This window comes from Micropterus salmoides, unplaced genomic scaffold (genome assembly GCF_014851395.1).
Source record: "Micropterus salmoides isolate LMB-PRFRI ecotype aquatic unplaced genomic scaffold, ASM1485139v1 Ms_hic_scaffold_7, whole genome shotgun sequence".
Lineage (NCBI taxonomy): Eukaryota > Metazoa > Chordata > Actinopteri > Centrarchiformes > Centrarchidae > Micropterus > Micropterus salmoides.
The window spans coordinates 22,161,869-22,188,614 of NW_024044459.1; the positions used below are offsets into that span (position 1 = coordinate 22,161,869).

General features: G+C 41.0%; 1 protein-coding gene across 3 annotated transcripts in view; it reads right to left on the reverse strand.

Moving 5' to 3' along the window:
* Positions 1 to 2,144: 2,144 nt before the first annotated feature.
* Positions 2,145 to 26,746, reverse strand: part of ccser1 (coiled-coil serine-rich protein 1) — a 131,236-nt gene continuing 106,634 nt past the window's right edge. For all 3 annotated transcript variants that reach the window (XM_038702513.1, XM_038702514.1, XM_038702515.1), the window contains exon 11: positions 2,145 to 7,070. In XM_038702513.1, coding sequence (XP_038558441.1) covers positions 6,261 to 7,070 — 810 coding nt within the window. In that variant the 3' untranslated portion in view covers positions 2,145 to 6,260. The remainder of the gene's footprint in view (positions 7,071 to 26,746) is intronic.

Consider the following 26,746-nt stretch of genomic DNA (forward strand, 5'->3'; position numbering starts at 1 on the left):
ACTGTTCACTAGAATGCGACACGCCAAACAAAATCAACAACTGGCCGGATATTGCTTGCTTAGGCTACAGGTCAATCTAGGTTGCTTGAATTCAGTTGGCAGCCATTGACTGGGTTTCACCCGCCATCCAGATCATTCTGCCTTTTAGTCCACTCATACTTTACGTGGGATTTTCATCAGGTGGCTCAGGGAGGTTCTCCAGAAAAAGCTAGTAATATAAGTGGACCTTCAGTTTCTTTTTTTTTTCAAACAATTGTTTGAATTAACTAATTTGTCTACAAAATGGCAGAGTATACTGAAAAATTTTCAAGTTGTGTGTTTCTTCACATCATCAATCAAAACCCCAAAGATGTTGAATATAATAATAATGACACAAAAAAGCAAAAAGGAACTGGTATATGTGTCATTGTGATAGATTGATTAATGGTCAGCTGATTAATCGGGCTGATATGGCATTTGAGATAACCGATGCCTGCACTCACGAGGCCAATAAAAAAAAAAGACACATCAGCAGGCAGCCTTGTCAGTGTGACTGCTGTGGAACAACGTTAGCGCTCCCCCTTGTGACTTTTGGGAAGGTGGTGAAAAAGTGAGTTCTGAGTCCTAAATTTCCTCGGTCACCATCATCTTTTCTAACTATTAACACATTTCTCCCATCCTAAATGACAGCAAATCTGATCTAAAACTATTACTGGCTGGCGTTAAATATATGTTTGATGTATACTATAGAGAATAATGCAGTTGAATGACGTCACTTCTGACAAACTGTACCTGTGTACTGTTAAACACAAGTCGCGTCTGAAATCTACAGCATAAACCAACGTCTGTCAAGGTTATCAGTCACCAGATCATAGTTATCCAAGGAAGGTTGGGCTTGGTTAAGGATACTAGATGATCAATACTGCTAACGAACCAGTGGTATCGATGATCGTGGCAAACAATTCCACATGAGTTAAATAGCTGAGTTTCCTTACTAGTCAGTGAGAACTGAAGAAGTCTCTTGGATGAGGGACGAAACATCTTCCAGTATCTTCAAGCAAGTCCAGCTGCCCTTGACCTCAACCTTCGTTGGATAACTATGACCTGGATGACTGAGAACCTTCACAGACATGTTACTGGCTAATATAACCATGGATATTACATTGAACTCTGCATAGAATAAAGGAATTAAACATGACTTTTCTTTGTTTTGATATCGGCATTATATATTGGACATCGGCCGCCCTGCTCTCTAAAAAATAGCCATCGGCAATTGAAAAACCCATACTGGTGAACCACAAATCAATAATAGTTGACGATTCATTTATTGCTGATCAACAAATCAATTCATTGTTTTAGCACTAGACTTTGTGGACTACATACCAAACATCAGAAATGCAAATTTTACAGCCTGAGGATCCATCAAGAGCAAAAACACACTTCCTGTCTTCAACTTGATCTCTTTCGACTTCAAAGCTCTGTTAATCAGTACTGATGTGATGACCTTCTGTCACATCAATTACGGCAAGTTAGTATCAAAACGGCTGTTTTCTAATTCTGTGTGTGTGTGTGTGCGCTACTCAGCCAGTCATAACATCACCAACACTAATTGAGTGAGTCCAGAAATGAGAAGCCTGCACAGGTCCACCCTAAGGGGTAAACAGTCAAAGTCTACATCCCACACACACATGCATGCAAACAAACTCATTCTAATGTAATTGATTTTCAAAACACTTCCATACTTTATGGTCACTGCCAAATGAAAACTTACTCAAATAGGTTGGGGGCTAATGTCAAATGAGGTAAAATTACTTCTGTCTGCACATGGCGGCTTGTGCAACCTTTTAAAGTCCACTTGAATGTTACCGCTGGAAAAAGTTTTTCTTAGTGAATCTTTTAGAGCGATGGCCCCTAAGATTCTTTATTCATTGCTTTGTTGCATGTTCTACTTTCAGTCTTTGATTTAATTTATTCTTTTCTTTAGAGATTTGTAGAGTGAAATCTACCCAGCCTGAGAGATGGAGTCTGGGACCCGTAGATTCTCTGCTTTATTGCTCTGCTCTTTTTTTTTTTGGCAGTATTCATCATTCATTCTCATTGCTTCAATACATCTTAGTCATTTTACAGACACACCTTATATTATAATGAAAAGCCTTGAGTTAGCATTAGTGATGGGAAATCAATTTTATTTGTATTAAATATTAACAATAAAGGAGAGAGTGGACAAAAATCTTTTCGATAAAACATTTCTCTTGTGAACAAACAACTGTGTGAGTGACAAAAACTATCTTGGACAGAAAGTGAAGAGAAATACTTTGGGTAAACACACACTGCAAGGTTTTTTTGACCATAGATAAGCCCATCAAACAGTTCAAACTGTTTACACGGACCATGTAAATTGAAAAACTCTATGAAGGAAGATTTTTTCTCCTCTACATTAGTGGCAGATTATACCTAATGAATCTACGGGCCAACAGGTCAGAGACTCACAGTCTGAGTCTACCCAACAGTTTATATCCTTTGACACAGACTTCATCCTGAACTGAAAAAAGCAGCTTTAATCATCTACTTTTCTGACACAGTTAGGCTAAAGTTTGCAAAGTCCTCTTGAGCAGTCATAGTGCAAAGGCTGGATTTCAAAGAGAGGAAAGTTGAAACAGCGGGCCTACACTTATGAGCAAGTTTTTACAGGTAAAATTTAGCAAGTTTGTCAGATTTGTTTTCTGATGTGTAACTATGGCCTGAAACGCTCTGGTAACAGCTCAGACCTCCGACTGCATTTGACATTTGTCAACAAAATCTTCCCATTTTTGTTGTGTTTTACTGCGTCATGTGCCGACAAACAATATGCGAACCCCATTCTTAAGTGTCTTTTACATGAGCACGAAACGTTCACGTTCATAAACAGTGAACATCAACAGTTATAATAATTTATGTACAATTATACAGTTCAATTTCATTATTACAGCAATTCACAAAGGAAAAAAAACGTAATTACAATAAGCACATTAAAAAGCTAGGACATTATAATATCTGTGATTCATTAAAATTATGATAATAATGATTATTATCATCATCATTTCCATCATGATTTTTTTTCATGACTCCTATCTTTATTAGTGCCAAGATGCTTTCAGGAAACTGGTTCTATGGCCATAAATATAAATAAGGCAAAGAAAATAATAAATAACTTGCCAACAAATTAAATGTGGTGTCGTAACATGCTGCTAAGTGAGGTTTGTGAGGTGAGCCCACTTCATGATTGTAGACGCTTGTTTCCCAGCAGTGAAATTCAATATCAGTTCACAATTTGAAAGGGAAAAATGTCTTTAAAAGACCTCAGTGCCACACTTAAACTGCCATCTCAGATGGGGCTTTTTCCTTTCATGATATGTGATATAACCAGCAACCCACCTTGGTGGTTTTCCAATTTGAACACAGCTGAAATGAGACACAGCAGTTTAAAACACGGTGAGAAAAAAAAAAATGTGTGAGTGGGCAGCACAAACAGGGCCAAGTGCTCCCTTATGGCATTTCACATGGTGTCATCTACATTATGATGCATGCAATGATGAGGAATGTAAATAGCAGATCTTAAGAGGTCACCCAGCGACAAAGCATTGTTACCCTCCACCTGTAAACAAACCAAGCAGGGAATGTTTAGTTCACATTACAGCTGCGGTTCTCAGTCCAGGTCCTCGGGAGCCACATTACTGCTGGCTGTCTACCCTGCCAGGTAGGTAATTGCATTCACCAGGTGTAAAATTATTCCCTGGTTAGACAGCTGGAATGAAAATCGGAAGTACCGCAGGTCCCAATGCCCAGGACTGACAGCCACCGCAACAGAGTCTGTGATAGATACACTGTATGACAATATAAGCTGTGGGTAAGTAAGCTAAGCAGGGGAGAGAGATGGAAGGAAGGAGAGGCAGAGGGGGAAGGTAGATAACTAATTGCTGGGGGACATAGGGAGGGAAACGTAAAAGGAGAGACTGAAGGGGAATAATGAGTGGATAGATGGAAAAAGGAGAAAATAGGGTGGAGAAAGAAATAAGGGCAGAAAGAAAGGGTCATAAAACGATAGGAAATAGTGAAGACCAGAGGGAGAGTTGTAGCTTCCAACAGTGAGAGTAGAGCTGTATTCCTTCAGGCTTTTCTTCACCTCTACCAGGTCCTTGCCTCATGAGGTGTGCATTACAACACACACGCAATTTATACAACTTCCCTACAGCCAGGTGACGTTTAGAAACAGACAAGGTCAACAACTTCTCTAAAATCTAACATTTTCTGTCGGTGCCGGGAGCTGAGAACTTCTGGCCTGTACTCAGCAGCAGGGCAGGCTCCCACCTCCTGGGTGACGTTATGCGATTTGTTTACCCCAAACTCTGTAGGGGAGTGGGGGCGGGGGGGACTGTTCAACAGTCTAGTCAGTTCAAAAGAGCAAATATATGCCACAGTGGCAGACTGAACAGGTTTTTAGGCAGTCCAGTTGTTCACAGATGTAAAAAAAAAAAAAAAAGAAAGAAAGAAAGAAAAAAGGTGGGTATGTCGGTATTAAATTGTGACACGTTTTGTCCCCATAGTGTGAATAGTGTTGTACGACTCAGCAGATCACGGCAGTTATGTAAATCTCACTCAAAAGGTACGTGTCCTACTGTCAAAAACAACATATTTGCTAGCCTTATTATCCCACATGCCATCTCGTTACCAAACACATCGGAGATCAGCAAGATAAAAGAAGGCTAACATATAAGGACTGGGTATTGGTTAAAAAAAAAAACAAAAAAAAAAACAGTTCTGATGCTTTTATAAATTGTTTGGAAAATCATGTTTTCTCTTTCTTTCTTGTCATTAGTCGATCAAGTAAACAACTTTGTGTGCAATATCGGTTCTGTCATTTGCTACCCTAAATAGAATCAGACTTTTCTCAGTTGATTGCTTCAGTAAAATTGTCATAGAAAATGTGTCAGCCAACTGTAAAGCCAGCATTTGAAACATTTTTCATTTTGAATCCTAAAAAAACAAACAGATTTTGACACTATCATTTAGCAAAGCACCAGTAGGAATCCCTGTCCAATACCCAGCCCTAATGATCTGAAGGCCTTCATTCCAAAACTTGATTTCCCTCCCCTCCCATTTTGGAAAAAAAAAATATAATGCTTGTTCTGGTCAATATTATTGTCTGTGTTGTATTGTCAGGGTTCAGTAGTGCTAGTTACTTAAGTGTAATTTTGTCATTATACGTGTCAAATTATTCAAATATCTTCATTTCAACATCTGTACTGTACTAATCTAACATTGCAGATTAAGATTAATTCTTGTGTATAATGTGGCTAATATTGCAACATTGTGTTTCTACAAAAAAACTGTGGTGCAGTATTAAACCAAAAGTGTGAGCAGAAGGATAGACCTTCACTACTCTACAAACACGCTCACTTCATAGGAGGTTGGGGCATGTTTGATTCCCTTATTGAAACACTAAGGTGAGAGTTGGATAATGAAATGTTATTAAAAGACACCCAAATCCCGCTTCTGCTGCAGTAGAAAATGCTCACCTGTATTTTCCTTAATTTTCAAAAAGCATGCAGTAAAAGGGCCCTGGATGATCATCTAAACATGTCATTTCATCTGGACTTCTGTCAGTGGATATCAAGGAACGAGGAATTCATCTGATGTAGGATTTGGCAATGGGAGAATAGGTCCTCGTGAGCGCTGATTATGGTCAGTCCCATAGTTCCTTAAGCAGCACGTTGTTTTAATATGTAAAAATGATCAAATGAATGGATAAAAAAAATACATCTTTAACGATGCACACGCAAACACAGACCTCATCTCTCATTCAGTTTTAACGCCCTGTTAGATTGTGAGGCAGATGATGTCTCTGTTGTGTATTTAAGTGTGTGTGTGAATGTGTGCACGGATATGAGGCTGTGAGTCTGTGTGCACTGTGTGCGTCTGTGGGCGTAAGCACATCTAAACTGCCAGCATGACACGGCGTGGGAGTTCTGATAGACGGGTGAGTGCCTTTTTCATACTCGCAGCCTGATATGTGTGTGTGTGTGTTGTGACCTGACATTTGAGTGCGTGTTTAAGCAAGCAAATCCATGAACAAATGTCAGCAAAGGGTTGTTCTGGACTGTAAAGAGTGACATGTGATTGTAAGTGCATGTGGTTGATGGCTCTGGGGGATTGAGACAGTGAAATATGAGCAGCAGATTTTTTATTTTTTTTGATAAAGTCACCCATCTTATGGTCAGGATGGTGTAAATGTTTGTGTGCCCTCAACTGTCTCTCTGAGTCAGAGCCTGCAGCTCGGAGGTATGTAGGGAATGTTGGAGGAAGACATTTTTACGACTGTAGCTATGCAGAGACAGAGGACCTCGAGGTGGTTGCCCTAAGCGACCCGTAAACGTGGAGGAGGAAGAGGAGGAAGAGGAGGCTGAGGAAGCAGTAGGAGGTGGAGGGGAGGCCGGGACGGACGATGAGATGCTTGGGGAGGGGCTCCCTCTGCTTGCAAGACTGTGGAGGCTTGAGGAGGCGCTGGTCCCGACTGCACGAGGGATATGGCTCGGGGGGTGGTGCTCTCCTCCTCCGCCTCTCCTTACCCCACCTGACAGACTCACTCCACCTCCTCCTCCCGGAGTTAAGGACTCAGAAGAGGAGGACATGCCCTCTGGCTGCCTGGAGGACAGTGACGGGATTGCGGTGTGATTAGCAGCAGCCGATCCGGAGCCTGGGCATTGATTTGGACTGAGGCCCGGATGTGAAACTTGAAGCTGGGCTGGAGTAGTAGGTGAAGTGTGGGCTGACGCTGCAGAAGTGGCAGAGGACAGGTTGGAGGAACCCTGAGCCAGATTTGGAACAGGGTTATGGGCTGTGGACTGTGCCAAGACCCCCTGGCAGCGTCGCTCCTCCCTGGCAGTGTGTCGTTCAGAGGCTGGAGGCCGGCCATGCAGAGGTGGATAGTGGTGGGGGAGGTGCTGGTTAGAGAGGTCCCCTCCGTGTGCTGCCCCCACACCCCGCGCTACCCTTCGTTCCCTTGGTGCCAGGCTGCTGCTGCCTAGTCCTGACCACCGGCCTGGATGACTGGCCTGAGAGACAGGAAGACAGAGACAAACAGGGAAATAAAAAACAGAAAAATACACATGTTAAAGAGACTTTACCATTAACTCTGCCTTCTCTCTGTCAGTGAGCGCGTGATGTGAACCTGCTGTTTTTCAAGAATTATTCACCGAACATGTCTCAAGAAACAGAGAGCGAGAGAGGCAGAGAGACAGGCGGCATCAGAGGGAGCACTGTTGTGTGTTCAGTATAGATTGTTAACGGGTTGACATTTGGAGGAGCGATCTCTCTGAGCTCCTGCAGCTTGTTCTAAATGTTTCTAAACCAACCGGAACCCTGCTCACTAAAGAACAGAGCCACACATGCAGTGACACACGCACACACACAGATTAAGAGAAACAGGACCAGGCAACATGCGCATGTATGGAGATATGCGCTTAAATCCCCACTCACAAAGCAATGTGATCTCTCTCTGTCTCTCGGTCTCTCTCTCTCTCTCTCACACACACACACACACACACACACACACACACACAATGGGGAACATGGCACATAAAGCTAGATGGCAGAAACGGGAGCCACCTGTTCTCTCTCACACTCCACTGCACCCCCTTATGCAACATATCGCATCACTGTCCCCCTTCTCTCACACACACACACACACACACACACACACACACAAAACCAAAAGCACACCGGGACCAAGTGTGCAATGTTCACTAAAGTAACACAATCTCATTTGACACTGAACCTCATGGGAGAGTAAGCTGAGTTGACATTTGCAGAAACAATGTCTGTGTGTGTGTGTGTGTGTGTGCGTGTGCGTTTTCTTGTGTGCGGTGTGCTAAGTATAAGTACGTGTCTGTGTAACTGCATCCACGCACACACTGTATACGTGTGCAACATGTGTGTGTGTGTCAATATCAATGTTTGTGCATACATGCAAGCGTTTATTTAGACACCTGTCTTAGTAATGGGGATCTCGTTTCCATGTGTTTGTGCATGCAAATGAATATTGGAAGTAATGTAATTACTGGGTCGAGGCTGTTGACAGAAATTTGGTGCGACATGTAAAAATGTAATTAGCTTGTAGAGTATAACAGCGGCGTTGCTAATTCACTGGAAGAAAGGGAGAATGTGGGGAGATCACAAAGAAATTGGAATTACAAACAATGCTTATTGGACAGAAAAATGTTAGCTGTGATGTATAATTGGCCAAAGTGTCACAAGCACTTAAAAATAAAACAAAACACTGAAATGAAGAGTTTGTTGATTTGTACTACAGGCGCCTTATTGCTGATCCTTCAAGAGGACTCCACACAACATAAATCTAGCTAGTTTCTTAATCTAGTCTTAATCTAATATTGTCCCACTAACATGTGTTTGGGTATAAAGGGCAACACACATCGGTATGATGTGCCAATTGTTTATATGCAGGCCCACACACCAGCCGCTCGTTGACATCAACATATACCACTGCCCTATAGTGTCGAGTGTTTGAAACTGTGAATCTTTTTGTGTACATCCGAGCTTCATAAATATGTAGCCAGCGTCAAACAGGTGATTTGACTCAGTACTTTCTACACGGCTAGATTTGAAAGAACAAATGAACATATCAGCTTTAACTAAAGTCCATTTTGGGTCAACAGACAACAAATGCAAACCCCTTTTTGTACACACTACACAGCTTTAACGAGTAATTGGACGGACTGATTATATCTATTAAAGTAGCCCTTCTCATGGAAAAAGACAAGAGTACTTATTATACTATGTGTTTGGAAAATTCTGTCTTGTGAACGTTTGTAGCGCCTGAACACCATAAGACTTTTAATATTATACTGTGCTATTTCTAGCTTTTTTGCATTTCAAAGTATGAAATGATTCTATGAGGCTTTAACTCTGAATGTGCAGGGCTTTAATTTAGTCTGCGGCAGCGTAAATATGATAAGTGAACCTTGCTTTGAACCTTTCTGTTCTTGATACATAGAATCTTTAACAATCATGTGTAGGCTAATCCATTAAGAAATGTTCTCTACAAAAGACATACATTTACATTTTGTGTCCTAATCTGTCCGTGCTGCACATTTTCCTTCACCTACAGCACACAGAAAGATGGAAACACTTCTTGACATGCTAATTTCACACAGCTTTCATAAAATCTGAATTATAGCCAAAAAATCTGCATCTTAAAAGCTCTAAAAGTCCCTATGTCCTTTCATGTCCAACTGTAAAAAAAAAAAAAAAACAAACAAACAAAAAAAACCCTGGCACTCATCAAAACATCAAACACTGTGTTGTCCATACAGCTTACTTAAAGAGCTTGGGGAGTGCGCCTCTGCTTTCTAATGGGCTCTAATGGGTGGATAAACACTACAAGACTTCTTGCAGATTCCTTGATCTAATTAAGAGGAGTGAGAATTTCTATTGCAGCCAAATTTTCTACATAGGGCGCTGTGAAAAAAAGACAAGGGAATTGCCACAGTGTTGAATATCCACTATGGTCGTGTAGGTTTATGCGGGACGACTTAATTAGGGCTAAATCGCTGTTGTCGTGTTTTTCCACCCTCAGACATTTGAGGAAACAACAGAAGGTAAGGCGAGAACAGTAAGATACAAATTGGCAGACAACTTTGAAAGAAAATAATTACCAGGCACAGTACAAAGAGTTAGTTGCAGAGACATATGCTCTGTATCAAAGGGACAATTCTGATCCAAGTTTGGAGGCAAAACCCCCCCCCCATAAAGTAAAACATTTAATCAAATACAGTGAATCAAATGCAACTTAAAAACTGGGGTAAAGCAAGGGCGCAGTATGTGCGAGTGCACAAGAGGGGCAGATGGGCAGAGAAAGAAAGAGGTCAAGCACAATGAAAGAAAGGAGTAAACAAAGTGAGCAAAAGAAGTGAGAAGACAGGTTGAAAAAAAAAAGAATGAGAGTCTGTTGTTGAGGTGATTAAAGAAAGGGATAAAGAAAAATGAGAACAACAGTAGAACAGACAGCACGGCGTAGCGAGAACGAGAGCAGGTTTGATTTACAAACTCAGGTGTCCTTTCTCAAGTACACGCTCTGCGGCAAGCGGCCTGCCTCTTTGCCAGTGACAGAACGGCCTCTGTGTTTGCAAACACTCTGGAGAGTCTCCCTTACACACACACAGTCCTATAAATACACACACACACACACACACACACACACACACACACACACACAGACTGAGGTAAATCATGTGATTTAAGGGGGCCCCCTCCTGCAGCCTTAGTTTTTATTGGGCAGTGAAGAACACAGCAATGTGGTAATGGCTAAGTTTGCATAAAAGAGCTCCTTAAAATCCTGAAACATCCGTGTACGTTTGCTATTGCCTGTCTTAGTAATTATTTTACTGGGAGAAGAGAGAGGGCGGGAGATTTACTGCATGACTTCTGTTCCCCTCAAACCAACTAAAACTAAGTAATTATAGAAAACAAAACAGACCAGACTGTAGCTAGGTGTAACACAGGCCCAATGTAAGCAAAGTACTCCTACTGTAACTGCCATCAGTCACACACCATGGCTCAGTGTCCCTGCACCCACACACCTCATTTTAATGAAGGCCATGGGGCTGAAATGAATTGGACCCCAAAAGAGTTTCAAACTATTCGCAGTGAGATTAGAGAGGTAAAAGTTGGTAAATGTGAATTCTTTATATTCTCTGACACCTACATACTCTGTGAACAAAGTAATCCTGTGGTTCTTTGAAAGTGTAAAGCACCGGGGTGTTCAGTACAGATAAAATAACAGTGCAGTACACCCACTAAGATGCTACTCTAAATCCTATTTAGACTATAACCAAATACATTTTCCTACATCGATGCGTGAGTCCAAATCATCCCACCTCATCGTATCTACCTTTATCTCAGCAGTCTCATTTATTATTTGTTTGCATATATGTATGCCCAGTGTGACAGAAAGGTAGAGTTGTCAAGGTTCAAAAAACGCTGGCAACAAACCATAAATTTGTTCTTGTTTCTTTTACAATATGTGGAGACTCAAAAGACCAACAAGGCTTTTTGAGTTCTGAGGCAGCAGACAGTACATTAAGATCATTTGAAGACACCATCAAACAAAAAATGTTCTTACGAGTTTTTTAAAAAGGTGTAGAGGGGATAGAAAGAGGTGAAACAAGCTGAGAAACATGATGTCAACACACTCAAGAATCCCACAATGGTCAAACTATCGTTTCCTCAGCTCTTGCCCCGGAAAATATCATCGAATATTCACAATGTGTGCACAGCACACCAACAACAACTAAAGGCACTTTGCTGGATAAATCTGCAACAAACAATCAAACAAGGGCTGAACTGCAGCCTGTGTTTGGTGTCTCAAGGCCGTAGCAGAGCAATACTTTGAACCTTTCATCAATACACAGACTTAGGAAGCGAGTGTCTTGTACAGCCTGTAGCAGCATCCCTGCTTTCCCCTCTTTTTCTTCATCTAGACTTTGTTGTACTCTTCCATCTTCATCTCCCCTCTATTCCCTGCCTCTCTTGACTATTTCCCTATACAGGTTTTTTTAACCGCTGTCTCACTCTCCATCTCACCTGTCTCTCTGATTTGTATGCAAAATGTAACTTACATTATATGATACAGGAAAGCACATTAAAATTCAGGAAATGCAGTAGTAGTAAATCTGCTACAGACCAGGATAGTAATTCCACCAAAGTAAGAATAGGAGAGGACAGGACAAAACAAGTAAATAACTTTGGGGGTCAGAATTAATACTGTGAATTACTATACTGGACAGGAAGTGCAGGAAAGGACAAAACACAGGGCTGCGACATAAAAGAGCATTGCATCTTATGTTTATTGCGGTTATGGTAAATGACTTTGCATGTAGTTCCAGTAAATGAGCAGGTTGTTGACACTAAATTATAAAAGTTATGAAGGAACTGCAAACAACAACAACAACAAAAAAATGGGGATGGGTTTGGTTTTTGAAATGGACATCCTCTCTTAGTTAAGCTATACATTGTTTTGGGTATAGGGCTGCAACTAACGATTATTTTAATAGTAGATTATTCTATCGATCATTAAAACGAATAATCGACTATTCAGATTATGAATCGCAAAAATTACACAATGCTTGCTAATTAGCTATCAGCTTTAAAATTAAACTTAGCATGTGCTAATTTACAATCCAGACAATAAAATTAATTGATAGACAGTGTTTCATAAAGTTTGTATAGTTTCCCATGACTTAACAACTTACAAAACTCTTGTGTTTTTTTTAAGGGAGTCTGGGGTGGATTAGCGGCCAACTCACGCACAGACAGGAGAACTCTTTAGAATTGAAAAGACATTGTCCGGTGTTCTCTAATCTTGCACCCTCGTCAGCAACACATTCTCCAGCTGTAAACGTTGCCATGAGCAATGCATCGTTTATGATTGTAAAGTCAGGGCACATCTGAAAAGTAAACAGGACCGTTGTGTGTAATAATTATTTGCTACTCTCAATGCCATTAATTCACTGAGCAAGAAAAAAATGTATAGAAAATGTTATAGCTCATAACGTGGCTTTTAACATTAAAAGCTAGTTTACCGAGACGAGTCTTCATCATCCAGAAAGCCGACGTTAGGTGCCTCCTCTTCAGATGCGCCGGCATAACTGACGTGCTCCTATGCTTTGCAAATACTGCAGTTCATAGCCTTCAAATGCTCCCATACTTTGGAGGTTTTAGGTTGCGAAGGTGTTAATATCACCACTGATGTTGTGTTGTTTTATTAACCTTACTGTTCACCACACTTAGCTGACTTGTGTGTTGCAATGGGCTGAGGATGTCATGAACCAATCGAATTAGTTGGCATCTAATTTAATAATCCATTTTAACACTTTAGCCAGTATTTGACGGTTTTGTGCTTCAATCAGTAATTGCTATTCAGTATTTTTTTCCTTTCAGTGAATGCTAATGCTAAAAGGACATATGCTTTTAACAGCGTGGGTATTTATATATTGCAGGTTACCTATGTTAATAGTAGGCAGGTTGATCTCTGACAGCCTGATCAGGGCCTTAAAATATACTGAATGTGTAGGTCCAGGAAGCAGAAACATAGCCACCAAGTCTGCTCTCTTTCCCCCGTCTGTCGATTCTTTCCTCCCTCTTGACCTCCCTTCTTCTCTCATGTCTCACCTTCTCCGCCAATCTGTCCTTTCTTTTGTCCCTTCTCCACTATTCCTTCGTTATGTAACTTGGTGCTTAAGAATGCCGGCGGCAGGCAGTGCTGAATAGACCCTGACAGCTGGAGGATTGATGGTACGCTACTGCGGTCTGGAGACCACAGAGAGAGAGAGAGGAGAGAGAGAACGAAGAGAGAGAGCGAGAGAGAGTTTTGTTTGGGTTTTTTTTAGGTGGTGACAGTTGGGGTGGAGTTGGGGTTCAGATGATGATGAAGATGGAGAGGACCAAAGTTGAGTTTACGTCGCTCCAGCTGTCAATCCAGCCCACACTGCAGCAAACTGCCAAAGTGGCTGTCTGGATGTCACATCCTGGACCTTCCTGCTGGAGGCACACGCTGAGAGGCAGGACACTAATGTGATGCACAGCACAGCTAATCAGCTCACAATGCTACCAATCTTTGCCGCTGTCACTGTACTACTGCAAAATGATCTCCATTAGGCTCATGTTATATTGAGTAGCAGCAGCCAAACACAGTAACCTGCCGCAACCCACAAGTACCAGACAGGGCAGTGCGTGTCTGTAATTCGATAAATATTTAGACTTACAATATCTCAGATGGGGTCTCTCCACTGCATGTGGCTGAAGGCCTGAATATATTACAGTGTCTGAGACTGAGTCATCTCTTGTCTATTTCAGTACAAAGAAATTCCGAAAAGAAAACAAACTTATTTGCAGCAATAGCTTCGGGGAAAAGTTGCAAATCGTATAAGCATATATACAGCACATAAACCATCACATGCACTCACACATGTTCACACACACTCGGGAGTACTGTGACTACTTGAGGGGCACATTAACCATTGCTACTAAGTTCCTCTGTGATATTCCAGATCTCCCAACTGCTTTGTTCTCATTAGAAACTGATGTGTTGGTGTTGGTGCACACAAACATGACTTAATGTTTCTTGGCTGATCCAGAGAATAAAGATTCAAAGCACTTTATACACACAGCGTAGCCCCATCATGTGCTGAATGCCTGGGGAGAGCAGGACCAGTGAATCGTTTTAAGTTTTACTGACACTATTGCGGGGGAGAGTGATATCTTCTTCACTTGAATAGACAAGAAGCATCGAACAACCTGTGGACTTACTTTTAGCCACTGACTTACTGTCAACAAAAAACAAAACAATATGAAAGAATAGTTTTAATTCCTGACCCCTACTTGACGCCATCACAGATGGCTAAGAGGAACATTAGTGGGGCATTTGGAGTTTCAGATAAATCTTAGTTTTGTTTCTTATTACTGTTTTTTAATGCCTGAATGTAGCTGCTGTTAACAGTTATTGTGTGTATCTTGTAGGGACACAACTGACTGACAGCCGACTCAATGTTGCTTAGCAACAGCAAGATGCCTCTTACTGATAAAACACTTCAGCGAGACCTGGATCATAGCTGCAGGGTGCGGGAGCGTCACGGTTCACCTTGGTTTTGAGGCGTCCAATGCGATCACTGCCTCGGACTGGAGTTGCTGAACTTGGGTCTGATCAGTGATTCTAAGTCACTACTTATGATTGTCGATGTTGAGAAGTGTATAGCCCCAGGGCTTCAAATTCTTCCCAGAGTGAAATAGGCAGGCTGGCAAGTATCGAAGCCAGTGCCATGCTGTGGCCAGGAGGCCTAATGAGGTTTCTTGAGCAGCTCTGATGGGCATGGATGCTGAGAGTCTGGCATTGCTCATCAACCACCATCCCCAACAGGTCTGGTTGCGCACACACATACGCATGTGGCTGTGTGTGTGTGTGTGTGCGTAGGTGTGTGTGTGTGTGTGTGTGTGTGTGTGTGTAATCATGGCGAAACTCATCGACCACCAGCCTGTGCCAATATGCTAGGTGAACATTGCCCAGAACCACAAGCAAGAGGAGTGGGAAGGAAAAAGGAAAGCGAGTTAACGAGTAAAGATGAGGGAAGGACATGAGTGAGGAGGAAGCGATGGGGAGATGGGAGGCAGAGAGAGAAAAATGGAAAAAAGGCGAGGAGGGGGAGTAGCAGAGGACAAAGAAAGGAGAGGAAAATGAGAAAGACAGTGGAATAAAAGTCAGAGTGAAAAGACAAATAACATAACAAGGGGAAAAGAGAGGGTGAAAGAAATAAGGGGAGGGGATGACACACATGTAATGGTGAGGTAAAAAAACAAAGGAAGGAAGGAGAGGACAGCAAGAGGGTAGATAGTCAGATAGATGAGGGGAACAGCAGGGGACAAAGTAAGAGTTAAAGGTGACAGCACTGACCAAAGTTACAGAAGATGAAAGAGAGAGGTCATTAGAAAGCTAGAGTTGGGGATAAAGAGAAAAGCAGAAAGAAGGTAAGTTTAAGAGAGAGTAGCATCAATATAAGGCAAGAAAGAGAAACTGCTGGAGTCACTTCGATGAAAAGCTACATGGTGGAGCGAGACATTAACTATTAAGGAGGAACTAATGCGTCAAGAACACCAATTTCAAGGTTTCCACTGGTATCCAAAGAAAGAACAGCCTTCATTTCCCAATGAAATCCTGTGGAAATATCAATCATGAAGTGTATTTTATAGGGCTGACCCCTAATAGTCGAAGATTCAATGCATAAACATGTAAAAAGAATAAAACTTTCAATAGATGTTTTTAAAGTGCGTGAATAAATCCAAAATTGTAACCCTAACCCTGGGTAGTCAGTGTGCATGTGCATGCATAGCGTGTATGCGTGTAGTGGCAGTGGAGGAAAACTTGCTTGAAGAGACTGAGCCCCAGCTTCACTGGTGTTGTGCCGAGTTGTCGGCACCTCGCGGGACTTTGGATAATTTATCAACATTGATGAACCACACAAAGAATATTCTATCGTTTTTAAATAGCCGGCTACTTGAGACCGCAGAGGAACCGTGATGTGCATGCAGTTGTTGGCAGCACGGCATTCACGCTAATCTCTGCACAAGACCGGTGAATGACAGGCGAGAGAGAGAGAGAGACAGAGAAAAGGGTCTTCAAAAAGCATCAGTTTAGCTGGAAATTTACAGTGTAAGTTGAATGAAAAGAGACTGCAGCCCTACAGCTTCGCAATCATCATGCACAAAAACACACACATGATGCGACTGTCAGTCGACTATAGGCAGGACTTGACGATTCTGATTCAGCTATGTAAATCCTTAGTGGGGACAGCCCTAATATTTTATTTGGTTTACTCTGTTTAAAAATTTACCTCACCATCAAGTTCAGCTCATGTACATCAACATCTCTGTACGTATAACATTAAAGCATGTGGCAAAACATCCATGTATGTACTGACACAAAAAAACTGCCAATTGCAATCCAATATTTACTTTTACAGTTTAATCAATTTAACCCCCCCAGCTGAGCGCTTACATACCAATTGTCTAATCTGCTTTCTTATCCAAAGACATCGAGGTCAGGTGAATTAGACACTCCACATGGCCTGTGTGTGTAAATGTGTTTTTCAACATGTGTTAGCTCTGTGATGGACTGACACCCAGTTCAGGAGTAACATACCTCATACCTCTAACCCATTATGTGCTGGGAGACTTTCCAGCACCCTGAACAGGTTTAGAGGTTTAGTTAATGAATAGATAGCTACAAAAACTGTGTCCACCTGGTTTTAGCTCCACACTAGTGCACAAGGCTAACTACCCCTCCTTGCGCACTTCAAGTGTAACTGGATTGATAGCTGCATCTGGCTGCTCCCCCAGGTGTCAACATGGTCCCCGCTGGTGCTAATTATTGCAGAAGCTGTGAACTATGCTCAGCATTACTCTCTGCCTAACATGTTCCTGTAAGCTGCCACTACTGCTTACCATGTTCATATAGTTATGCCACTGCATTACTGTGTACTGTTAACCTACCATTCCCATTCTACTTTTCAGAAATTTCCCAAATCTGAAACTATAACTCCTATCTGGTCCTCAATTTGTGTTGACAGTGTTCCCTGGCCACACCTAGAGTTGGACTCTTGTCAGTGTCCATTCCCTTGGCTTCACATTCCTCTACCTGGCAGTAGAGCTGGGATTATTGTTGGCTTCTCCTTCTTTCACCAGTCTCACCCTCCAGGCTGCGGGGGCGAGAAAGCTGTACTGTCCCGCTCTATACCCAAGGCTTCCATGGTAACTTTTAAATTGCCTGCATGCAGGTCCATTAATCACTGACTATTACACAGCCAAACATTTTATTGCACTTCTTTGTAACTTCTCTAAAAGTTGAAACTCTGGCTATTCCATGTCTCTCCATCGGTTTACCATCTGTGGTCATAAACTCGTCTCGTTTTGGCCCCCTGTCAAGCAGGGGCATGTCTAAGGGGGAGCCACACAATTTTCCTAAACTGTTAGCTACTGTATGTGCAAATTTTAACACTAACTGAGGAGATCAATGACACAGACCCGTTTATCAGGACTTGCCACTTTATCAATAGTGAATGTCCTGCCTGCCAGCTGGATTTAAAGTGTTTAATAAACAATTTTGCGAAAAGCTCGGAGAAAGTGCCTATGATGTACGCAGAACGTATTAATTATTTGACTAATAATTACTCTAGCCTACACACTTGTGTTTTGTGTTTTTACCTTTGCACAGACATGAAACATTTTGCCAATGTCAATGGTGCAAGTCATTTATCAAAATCATTTTTTATGTGTGGCTTTGTGCGCTGTCACTAGGATCATGTTCTCATGTGTGAAGGTGCGCTGTCACCTGTTCTAGTTTTTCATTTATGAAGGTGCGCTGTCAACTGTTATAATTTTTCTGTGCAGTGCGCTTCAGTGTTACTGGATGTTTTAAAGGTGAGTGCTTTCACTTCTGTAATCCGCTGCTGACATTATGTTACTGTGATTGTGATGGGAAGCCTGCTGGGACTATCTTGCATTGAGGCTGTAATGCAATTGTAATGCATGAGTGTAATGTTTGTAATTTAAGTAGATATGAGCAGTGGAGACAGAAATGTTAACGGAAGGCTATTTCAACATACGAACGCAGGCTACTTCATGCCACCCCTGCACAAGTCAGTGCCCAACCTGTGCCACCCTGGTTAAAAAATGTCTGGAAACGCCACTGCTGTCAAGCCATGACAGTAAATAATCTGAACATATTATTTTATTTAGACTCACTATCACCATCCAACAATGCACTATCCTTTCAGTTCCACATAAGACACACTCAAGGACTGGAACTTTATACTTTCAAAACATCTTCTGGCTAGAATACTTTAAGTGCATCCTCTCTGGACTTCTGGCAGCACTCACAAAGAAATGTCCAACTCTGCTGCCTGAATTTTCATTTATGCCATTTCTCATATACAGCACCCATCCTCTCCCAGTTATACTCGACAATGGTTCAAAAGCACCAAAACTTTAGGATTCTCCTATTCGCATACACCTCACATAAACTGCACCCCTCATACTTCTGTCCTTCATGACTACAACATCACTCTCTGCTCACCATCAGTGGGCCCTCCAGTTCACCCCTACCACCAAATCTGACCCTTTGCCTTCTGCTCTTCAGCAACCGGACACACACATCCACCATGCAACATAATGCCACTTGAATCACCATATTACTACTATTATATATTTACTGGATGAAAAAACTGTAATATCTACAGTGCAGATGAATTATATATACTATCAAACTATTTTGTAAGGTTGACACTGTTTCAGTTTAACATAAAAAGCATAATTTCTCTAATAATGGAAATGTATTTCATATCTGCAAGTGATGACCCTGGGTTTAAAGTCTGACCAAAACAGCTGATCTCTGGCGGCGTAATACAGTGCACAGTCAAGTTTTACAGTACAGAAAATGTAGTTCCAAAGGAAATGGCTGCCTTAAGGCAAGGTAAAGCGCTAAAAATATTAAACACATAGCACGCACTTCAACTATTATTGATTTTCCGTGCCGGTACAACTCTCACTTTCTCCAAACTGGGGACACACTGACCGCTATCTACAGCAGGTAATACACTGACTATGGATAAGTACTTTATACAGCTCCACTTCAAAAATGCCAAACTATCTCTTTAAAGCTGGGCAATATATGCTGTTATTATATTATTATAAGGTAATGAATTGTCTAACATACCAATTAAGGCTTACTCAAATACAGTGATCCCAGAAAATCACATATCTACAGATAATAAATGTATTAACTAATGCATAAGCACAGAATAACTACAAATGCCATATATTCTTGTAAAAAATAATACAATTTAAATAAAATGCACAAAGTGCTCAGACTTATAGTTGCTTTCAAATTTCCAAAACGTGTCCGACAACAGGCTCACTGAGATGCTGATATTTGAGAAAAAGAAGTAAAACAGATTGGGACACTGACCAGTCGGCTGTATTAGAGGGATGGCTGTCTGACTCGAAGGCTGTGAGTTGGCCGCGTACTCATTGTTGCTATTTATACTTGCTAATTTTTGTGTGATCAACAATACGATGTTGTGTGTGCACCAAGTGTGGCCAAACAAATATAATGGTCTAAAAGACAGCAATAGACTACAGGGGGCTTGACAGCTTGAGTTTGATAGGATAGACTGACAGCCTGGCAGTAAGGAAAACAATGAAGATTGTAGTTATGACAGTGTGGTAAGGACTGTCAGAGTGATACATCATGAGGGGGAGAGCTCAGGAATTGTAGCAGTGGTGGCGCTTGTGTGTGAGTGTAAACATCTTCACCCAGATGTGTACATCCACATATATAAGATGTGTGTTTGTGTGTGTACTGTATGTGTATGAGTGTGACGAGCGAGCACTGATGGGAGTGTGAAGCGGATGGAAATATTATTTTTCTCTGTCTGCATATATCAAAGCCTCCCCCAGACACAGCAGCACACACGAGTGCACTGACTGATTACAAATACTCATACAATTACAGTATGATACATACCGTAGCATGCATACACGAACACAAAAGTATGAACCAAGCCTCATTACCAACACATACAGTTTCACTAACACACACAGCTATCCTCCTGTCAGTTGGCGCAGCTGATAAGCTGCTTTCCCAGTTTCTCATCTTGTTCTGTGTGACAGCCCAGGAGAGCTGAAACAATACAGGAAATATGAAAGGTGGGGGTGTGGGAGGAAAAAAGAGAGAAGAGATTGGAAAATGAAGGATGAACAAGAAAGTAGAAGCAAAGCAAAGAGAAACGAAAGGAATCAAAGGAAGAAAAATAAGTAGATTTTCCATCAGATGTCTGGCAGGCCTGATGACAATGTTGCATCTGCCACCTGTGTCATCACACTGAAAATGACTGACTGCCCTGCTGCACCCACACTCCCATGATACATTTAAGCAAGAGGTTTAACACCAGCTTTTCTGGTAAATCCACTTGGAGGCCAAGAGTAATGAATGGTGCAACGGTGACATTGCTGAAAATGGAAAAATGTGTTTGATTATAGGGAATCATATTTCCCTCTCTTCTTTCCTTTTCGGGCTGAATGACGTACATTTTTTGCTTTCCCTTCACTTTATATAATCACCAACATCTAAGAAATGTTTTATTCCCCCTACAAAAACCTTTTAGCAATAAAGTAGCGTTAGTGATTTTTTGACATCTCTGTGACATACAAGTGAACACACTCTTTTTTGCGATCAATTTGCAAGCAGCTATGAGAGCTGCTGAGTGACTGAGTCACCATACTGGAAGGCTAAAAGGGAAGTGAAGTTGCTACAAAAGTGTTGCCAAGTTGAGGCAAGACAGAAAACTTATGAAGCTGGACCTTGATTTCAAATGGTAGCCTAAACATAACTCCAGGAAATTGAGCTGAAAATTTTGCTACCAAGCTAATTTTAGTTGGGATACATATGATCTTTGACACCTCAGTCAATGGTTTAACATTAAATGCTTTAATTTTTATGCTTGTTTAAATAAAAAAACATTAATTTACTCTTCGGTGATGTTGGCTGGATTCTTCAGCTGGATTATGCATCTGTCAGTGTGCCATGATGGGGAAACGCACTGCTTTTAAAGAAAATAAGACTGGCTGATTTTATTGGATATTACTGTTGCCAACTCCCAACACACTTACAATTAATTCTTCCTAATTCAACCCATTTCACATCTGCACCCTCGCTGCGCCTCTGCTACATCAGCACCTCGGGTCATGAAATAACCAAGTACCTGTTTGTCACAGCTAAGTGAGCATGTCCTGTGAGCTCACACTGTGGGCTTGTGCAACAGCCTGGGCCTGCACCTTAATTCACAGAAACAAACAAGCCCTATTTGGTTGGTTAGCAAGTGACGAACAATAAACACGGAAGAAAGACAATATCAACAGTTTCTATGTAACCATTTCTCAGGTAGAAATTAGCTTCAATAAAAACTGCTCAGTGAGGTCTGTGGAAATCCACAGTTACAGGGGCATATTGGTAAGACATTTTGCTATTGAATCTTTAAATATAATTGTTCAGTGCTGTTAGTACCAATAAAAATGATAATAATTTGCCTGCATTGTAATTTGACAGCTGAAACAGACATCACAAAAAATATTTGCATTTAGTGTTTTTGGTGGTGAATGAAGACATCTTTTAGTTAAAAAAACTAAACTAAATCACAGAGATTGTACTGTGCTGAAACCACATCTGTTTTTGCTGCTCTGGGACATTATTATCCCTGTCCTGACTCATCTTCCTTTGTGCTGCAGGGGAAAACAGCATTCGCGGAAATAATATCAATTCAAAAAATAGCAAATTTTCTTAGGGAATGAACTGCTGATCTTCTGATTATCAAGTGACACGCTCTACCTCTAAGCCACAGCTGCCTCATGATGATGGATGGCAGATAAATATTTAAGCAAGGGCCCTTTGTTGTAAGTACCTCCTGCATATATTGCATTTTGCAGTTGTTTTGTTGTCTTCGGTGAAGTGTATCCACACTGTGGAATGTTTAAGGAAATCAGGAGGATGCCATGCCATCAGTCTGTCTTGTTAATAACTGTGTGTTGCTGAGTTAGCACGTTTGTATACATTGGCAGTTTTTTTCTTTGTAGATGTCTGTAGCGTCAGAAACAGGCAAAAGACGCTTTCTCAGAGGGATTGTGAATGAAACATTTGAGAAGGGATTTGTTGGCTGCACAGCTTAACAAATCTGGGTATTTTACCAACTTGTAACCGGATCCAAAATGGAACTCATCCCTAGGCAAATAAATGATGAATTAATGTGAAAAACCCTTAATTCTGCATTCTGCAGTTTAATCAATAGAAATGGCATGAGCTATGTGCATTTAGTCTCTACTGTATATTTTTATTTTGAAATAGTCCTTGGTTTTATTCAGTAATTCTTACACCATTCTATTTTATGAGAGATTCGGTACATTTTAATTTTATATATATATATGTATGTATCTCATAGCATTGAGCTGCCACCAACAAAGACTCTTGACAGTTTTATTCAATTAAATTCAGTTCAATGGCAATATGTATTGATGATTGGCAGAACTGTTTAATCTGTACACAGTCTACAGAGAGGTTTTATGTCCATTAGTGCATGCTTGTCAAACTGTTTACTTTAAGGGACAATATGGGTTAATATTTCACATTCTGTTCCTTTCCATTAGTGGATATAAACAAAAAAATAGTAGTACTGACAGTGTACCCTCATTATCTGTGTAAATAGAAATGCCAAAGCAGTTAAACTCACTGACAGGTGATCCAGCTGTGCAGCAGTCATCAGTAGCTGTTGGTGCTTCAGATGATGCCTGACTGGGAAGGATGTCTCAATTGACAAAATAAGTGTTAATACAGCTTCTCTTTCCTTGCGTTTCTTTTAAGACAGATGCTACAGAGTGGCATACTGTGGCCACACTGGCACACAACCAAAAATGGATTCAATGATGGGAGAAAGAATGCAGCCATACCATCATAAGCCTAAATTATTAAATGCAACCATCGTTTCGAGCGAAGATTCATGGTGGAATTTTGTATCTATAACCACCAACTCTACTAGGATAAGCTGAGTAGATTTGCCATTGTACAGCTCCTGGAAAGAATCCAGAAAGACATCATTTTTCCAAATGAGACACATTTTCCAAATGAGGTTGGACACAGAAAATGAGTTTGCAAAAGTTATTTTGTTCTAATTATGTTTTAATGAACTATTTTTGTTCTGAATAATTGAATCTTTTCTCATATAAAAGCCACAGAGATCATTAGCCTACATTCTACATGGCTATTGTCATTGTTTCTGCACTGTGTCCCATTTTTAGCCTTGTTATCAGCGGATACATTAAAAGGCAGTATTTAAATCACTGCCCATTACGTAGCAGTTAGGGTGGCCACAGACCAACCAACCTCACTGGGAATATTATCTGCAGAGAGCCACGGTGCCGCAGCTGCGAACACAAATCTGAGCAAAACAAGAGCTGAATAATTTTTCAATACCTGGAAAACACATAATTGTGCTCTATTCATGCAAATGTGAAAATAGCGCATACAAATTAGACTGGTTATCTGTTGGGTCAAAATGAGTCAAGGCATCACATCTGGTTCAGAAATGTAACACAACCTTTTTTGAGCGGAAATCAGAAGTCAAAAAGTCACAAAAGAGTATTTAACAAATCTGCATGATGCTGAAAACTTCTGCAATTAGTTGAATAATCAGTTAATTATTGTGCATATTGTACAATAAATTACAACTCTGTTATTATATTGGATGCCTCAAAAACAAAATTATGTAGCTAAATATCAACTCTCTCATGTAAAGAGAGATTTCTATTGACTGAAAAAAAGAATATATCACACATAATATCTCTGTCCTTCATGGCTCTGTGGAGTGGATCTGTCCGTTGTCAGTCCTAGTATGCATGGTGAATGTGCTGCATATGAATGTGTGTATAATTACAAGTGTGCATAGAAAAATGTGTGTGCGTGTCTGTTTAGCTTGTGTGTGTTATCAGCGAGTGTAGGTGCAGACACCGGAAAGTGTCATGTCTTATATCTCTGAGTACCTGAGGGCCTTGATAGTCCAGTACTGACTCTCTGTCTGTCTGTGCCTACCCTTACTTATCAAACACAAGGAGAAACAGCAGCAAAGAGAACACAGAATGAGGAAAGAGGCAGAGGGACAACACAAAGAGAGGACAATAAAGCGCATGAAAGAGAATAGGTTTATGTGCATACAACAGTGTTGATGTAAGAGAAAGAATGAGAAAAGAACAGAAAGACAGAGATGGAAAGAAAAGATACATTCTATGATTAATTATCCTCATTGTATCCCTGAAACGCACAGAGGAAGGAGAACTGTGGGAACCGGACAAATACACAAAGACACTGACTCACATTCACATACATTACACAATCAAGCAGAACCACAAAGGTTTATGAAAGTTTGAGCAGCAGTTTTTGTGAAAGTTCATTTAAGTCCCCAGAAGTTACAAGGACAGGGTCAGAATAACAGCAAAATCACAGCTAACGTTTCAACTGAGGTTGACCGCCTCTCAGTTTACAGGGTTATTATATACACATTATGTGTAAACACTTTAACTTTGCACCGTCTAAATCTTGTTATCTTTCAAGAAAACAAATTAGACCCACTTTTCATTTTTGATTAGACTGCCTTTGAGTAAAAAAAAAAAAAGCTTTAAAAATTTGATATGTGAAGGCAAAAACAGAAAGAGAATATCCCACACTCACAACCCAACTCAATGCGCACACAAGCACAGGAAACCCACACATGCACAATTCTGACATACAATGTGCGTGCCCTTCTGCCTGATAATTCTTGGGTGTAATACCAGTATAACTATGTAATGGCAACTATTCTGTCACTTAGAGCCATGTGGTCACACACAAATGTTCACACAGGCTAGCCGTTTCCCCCAGTTTCCAAGCTTTGTGCTAAGCTAAGCTAACTATCTGCTAGCAGTAGCTTCATAGTTTGAAGTTTCATTTATGAATGTTTGAGAAGGCAGGATACAGCAGCATAAAAAAATGAATCCTGAAATGTGTCAAACATGACAGCGATCAACATCATAAGCAAAATCATAAAATAACATTTAGCATACAGAGATGAAAAGTTGTATTTTCTCTGAGCAAGAAAGCAAATAAGCACACTTCCCAGAATGTCAAACTATTCCTTTAAATAATTGAATAAGAATGAAATTCACATGAACGTGAGACTGGAACGGAACAAAGTGATGTTGGGTTTTCTGACTCTCCAACATACTGCAGTTCAACTTCAACCGCCCACACACAAGCACACGCAGCCATATCAGATGAATACGACTCAACATCCAAACTTTTTCTCAACACAGAGAAACAAACACCTGTCTGTGTGTTTAAAGAGAGCAGAGTTGCCTGGCTAGGAGGGGGGAGGGGAAACATGAGAAACCCTGACAATTTCAGATTCCACATTGTCACTGAATATTAATTTACAATATTTGTCAGTAAAATATTCCATCTGTGTGTGTGTGTGTCTTACTATCTTGCCTCTAGGCCATCCGCAATGTGCAGATTCCAAAAGAATAGCTCATCAATATTCATGTGAGTTTATGCTTTCATTAATGTTGCAGCAAATTGTCTCAGCTCAAGCTCACAGCTTGTATCTGCGTCCACACTTGTGTATCTCACAGGCAGAGAAAAAGTGTGTACGAGACAGATAGAGAGGGGGAGAGTTATCAGAGGGGGAGAGTGATGAAGAGAACAAAGAGAAGGCTAGAACTGCTACAGATGGCCCTATGTTTCCAGCAGATGAAAACGAGATGTTGAAAGAAAGACAGGAAAAGATCACACAGATGAGGGGAGAAGGAGAGGAAAAAAGGAGGAGGTCAAGAGAAGAAAAGAGAGACTGAATGGGAAGGAGAAGAGAAGAGTTTAGTTCTAAAGGTACCTGTCCTACTTTGGTTTGACTAATGAACCCAAAGTGTCCTGAATCTGTCCCGAATCACCGGAGGCCCAGTTAGACCACCCTGTGCTGCGAATGTGTGCCTGCATTCCCTCCGACATGTGTGTTAGCCTGTGAGCCATCTTGATGTGTGTCTGAGAGAGCTGATTTAAAATGCTCTCTGCTGTATATTGAAGTTGTGTGTGTGTGTGTGTGTGTGTGTGTGTGTGTGTGTGTGTGTGTGTGTGTGTGTGTGTGTGTGTGATCTCAACGCCCTGCATGTGTTTAATGAACCACTGTCCCTTCCAGTCATCTGGCTTCATACCAACATGTGTAAGTGAGGGACACACACACACACACTCACACACACCCACCACAGGACCATGTATCATTTAACATCAAATTGTTGTATGACCTACAAGGGTAAATTTATGCCTGGCACACACACACACATGACATTTGCAGTAAAAATAGCTGGATCATTTAATGCCCAGGAAGAAAAAAAGACCCATATACAAAAACACATGAAGGCAGCACAAGTAAGGACTAAAGGGTCCTACAAGGGTACTACAACCACAGCTGCCAAATCTCATATCAGTGTTTATGTGTCCACGCTCTGTATCCTTTAAATAAACAATCCCCAACGCCTTGACTCTCTATCTGCATGTGTGTGCTCATGCTTCCTAATCTCTATCCTCTCGGCACTC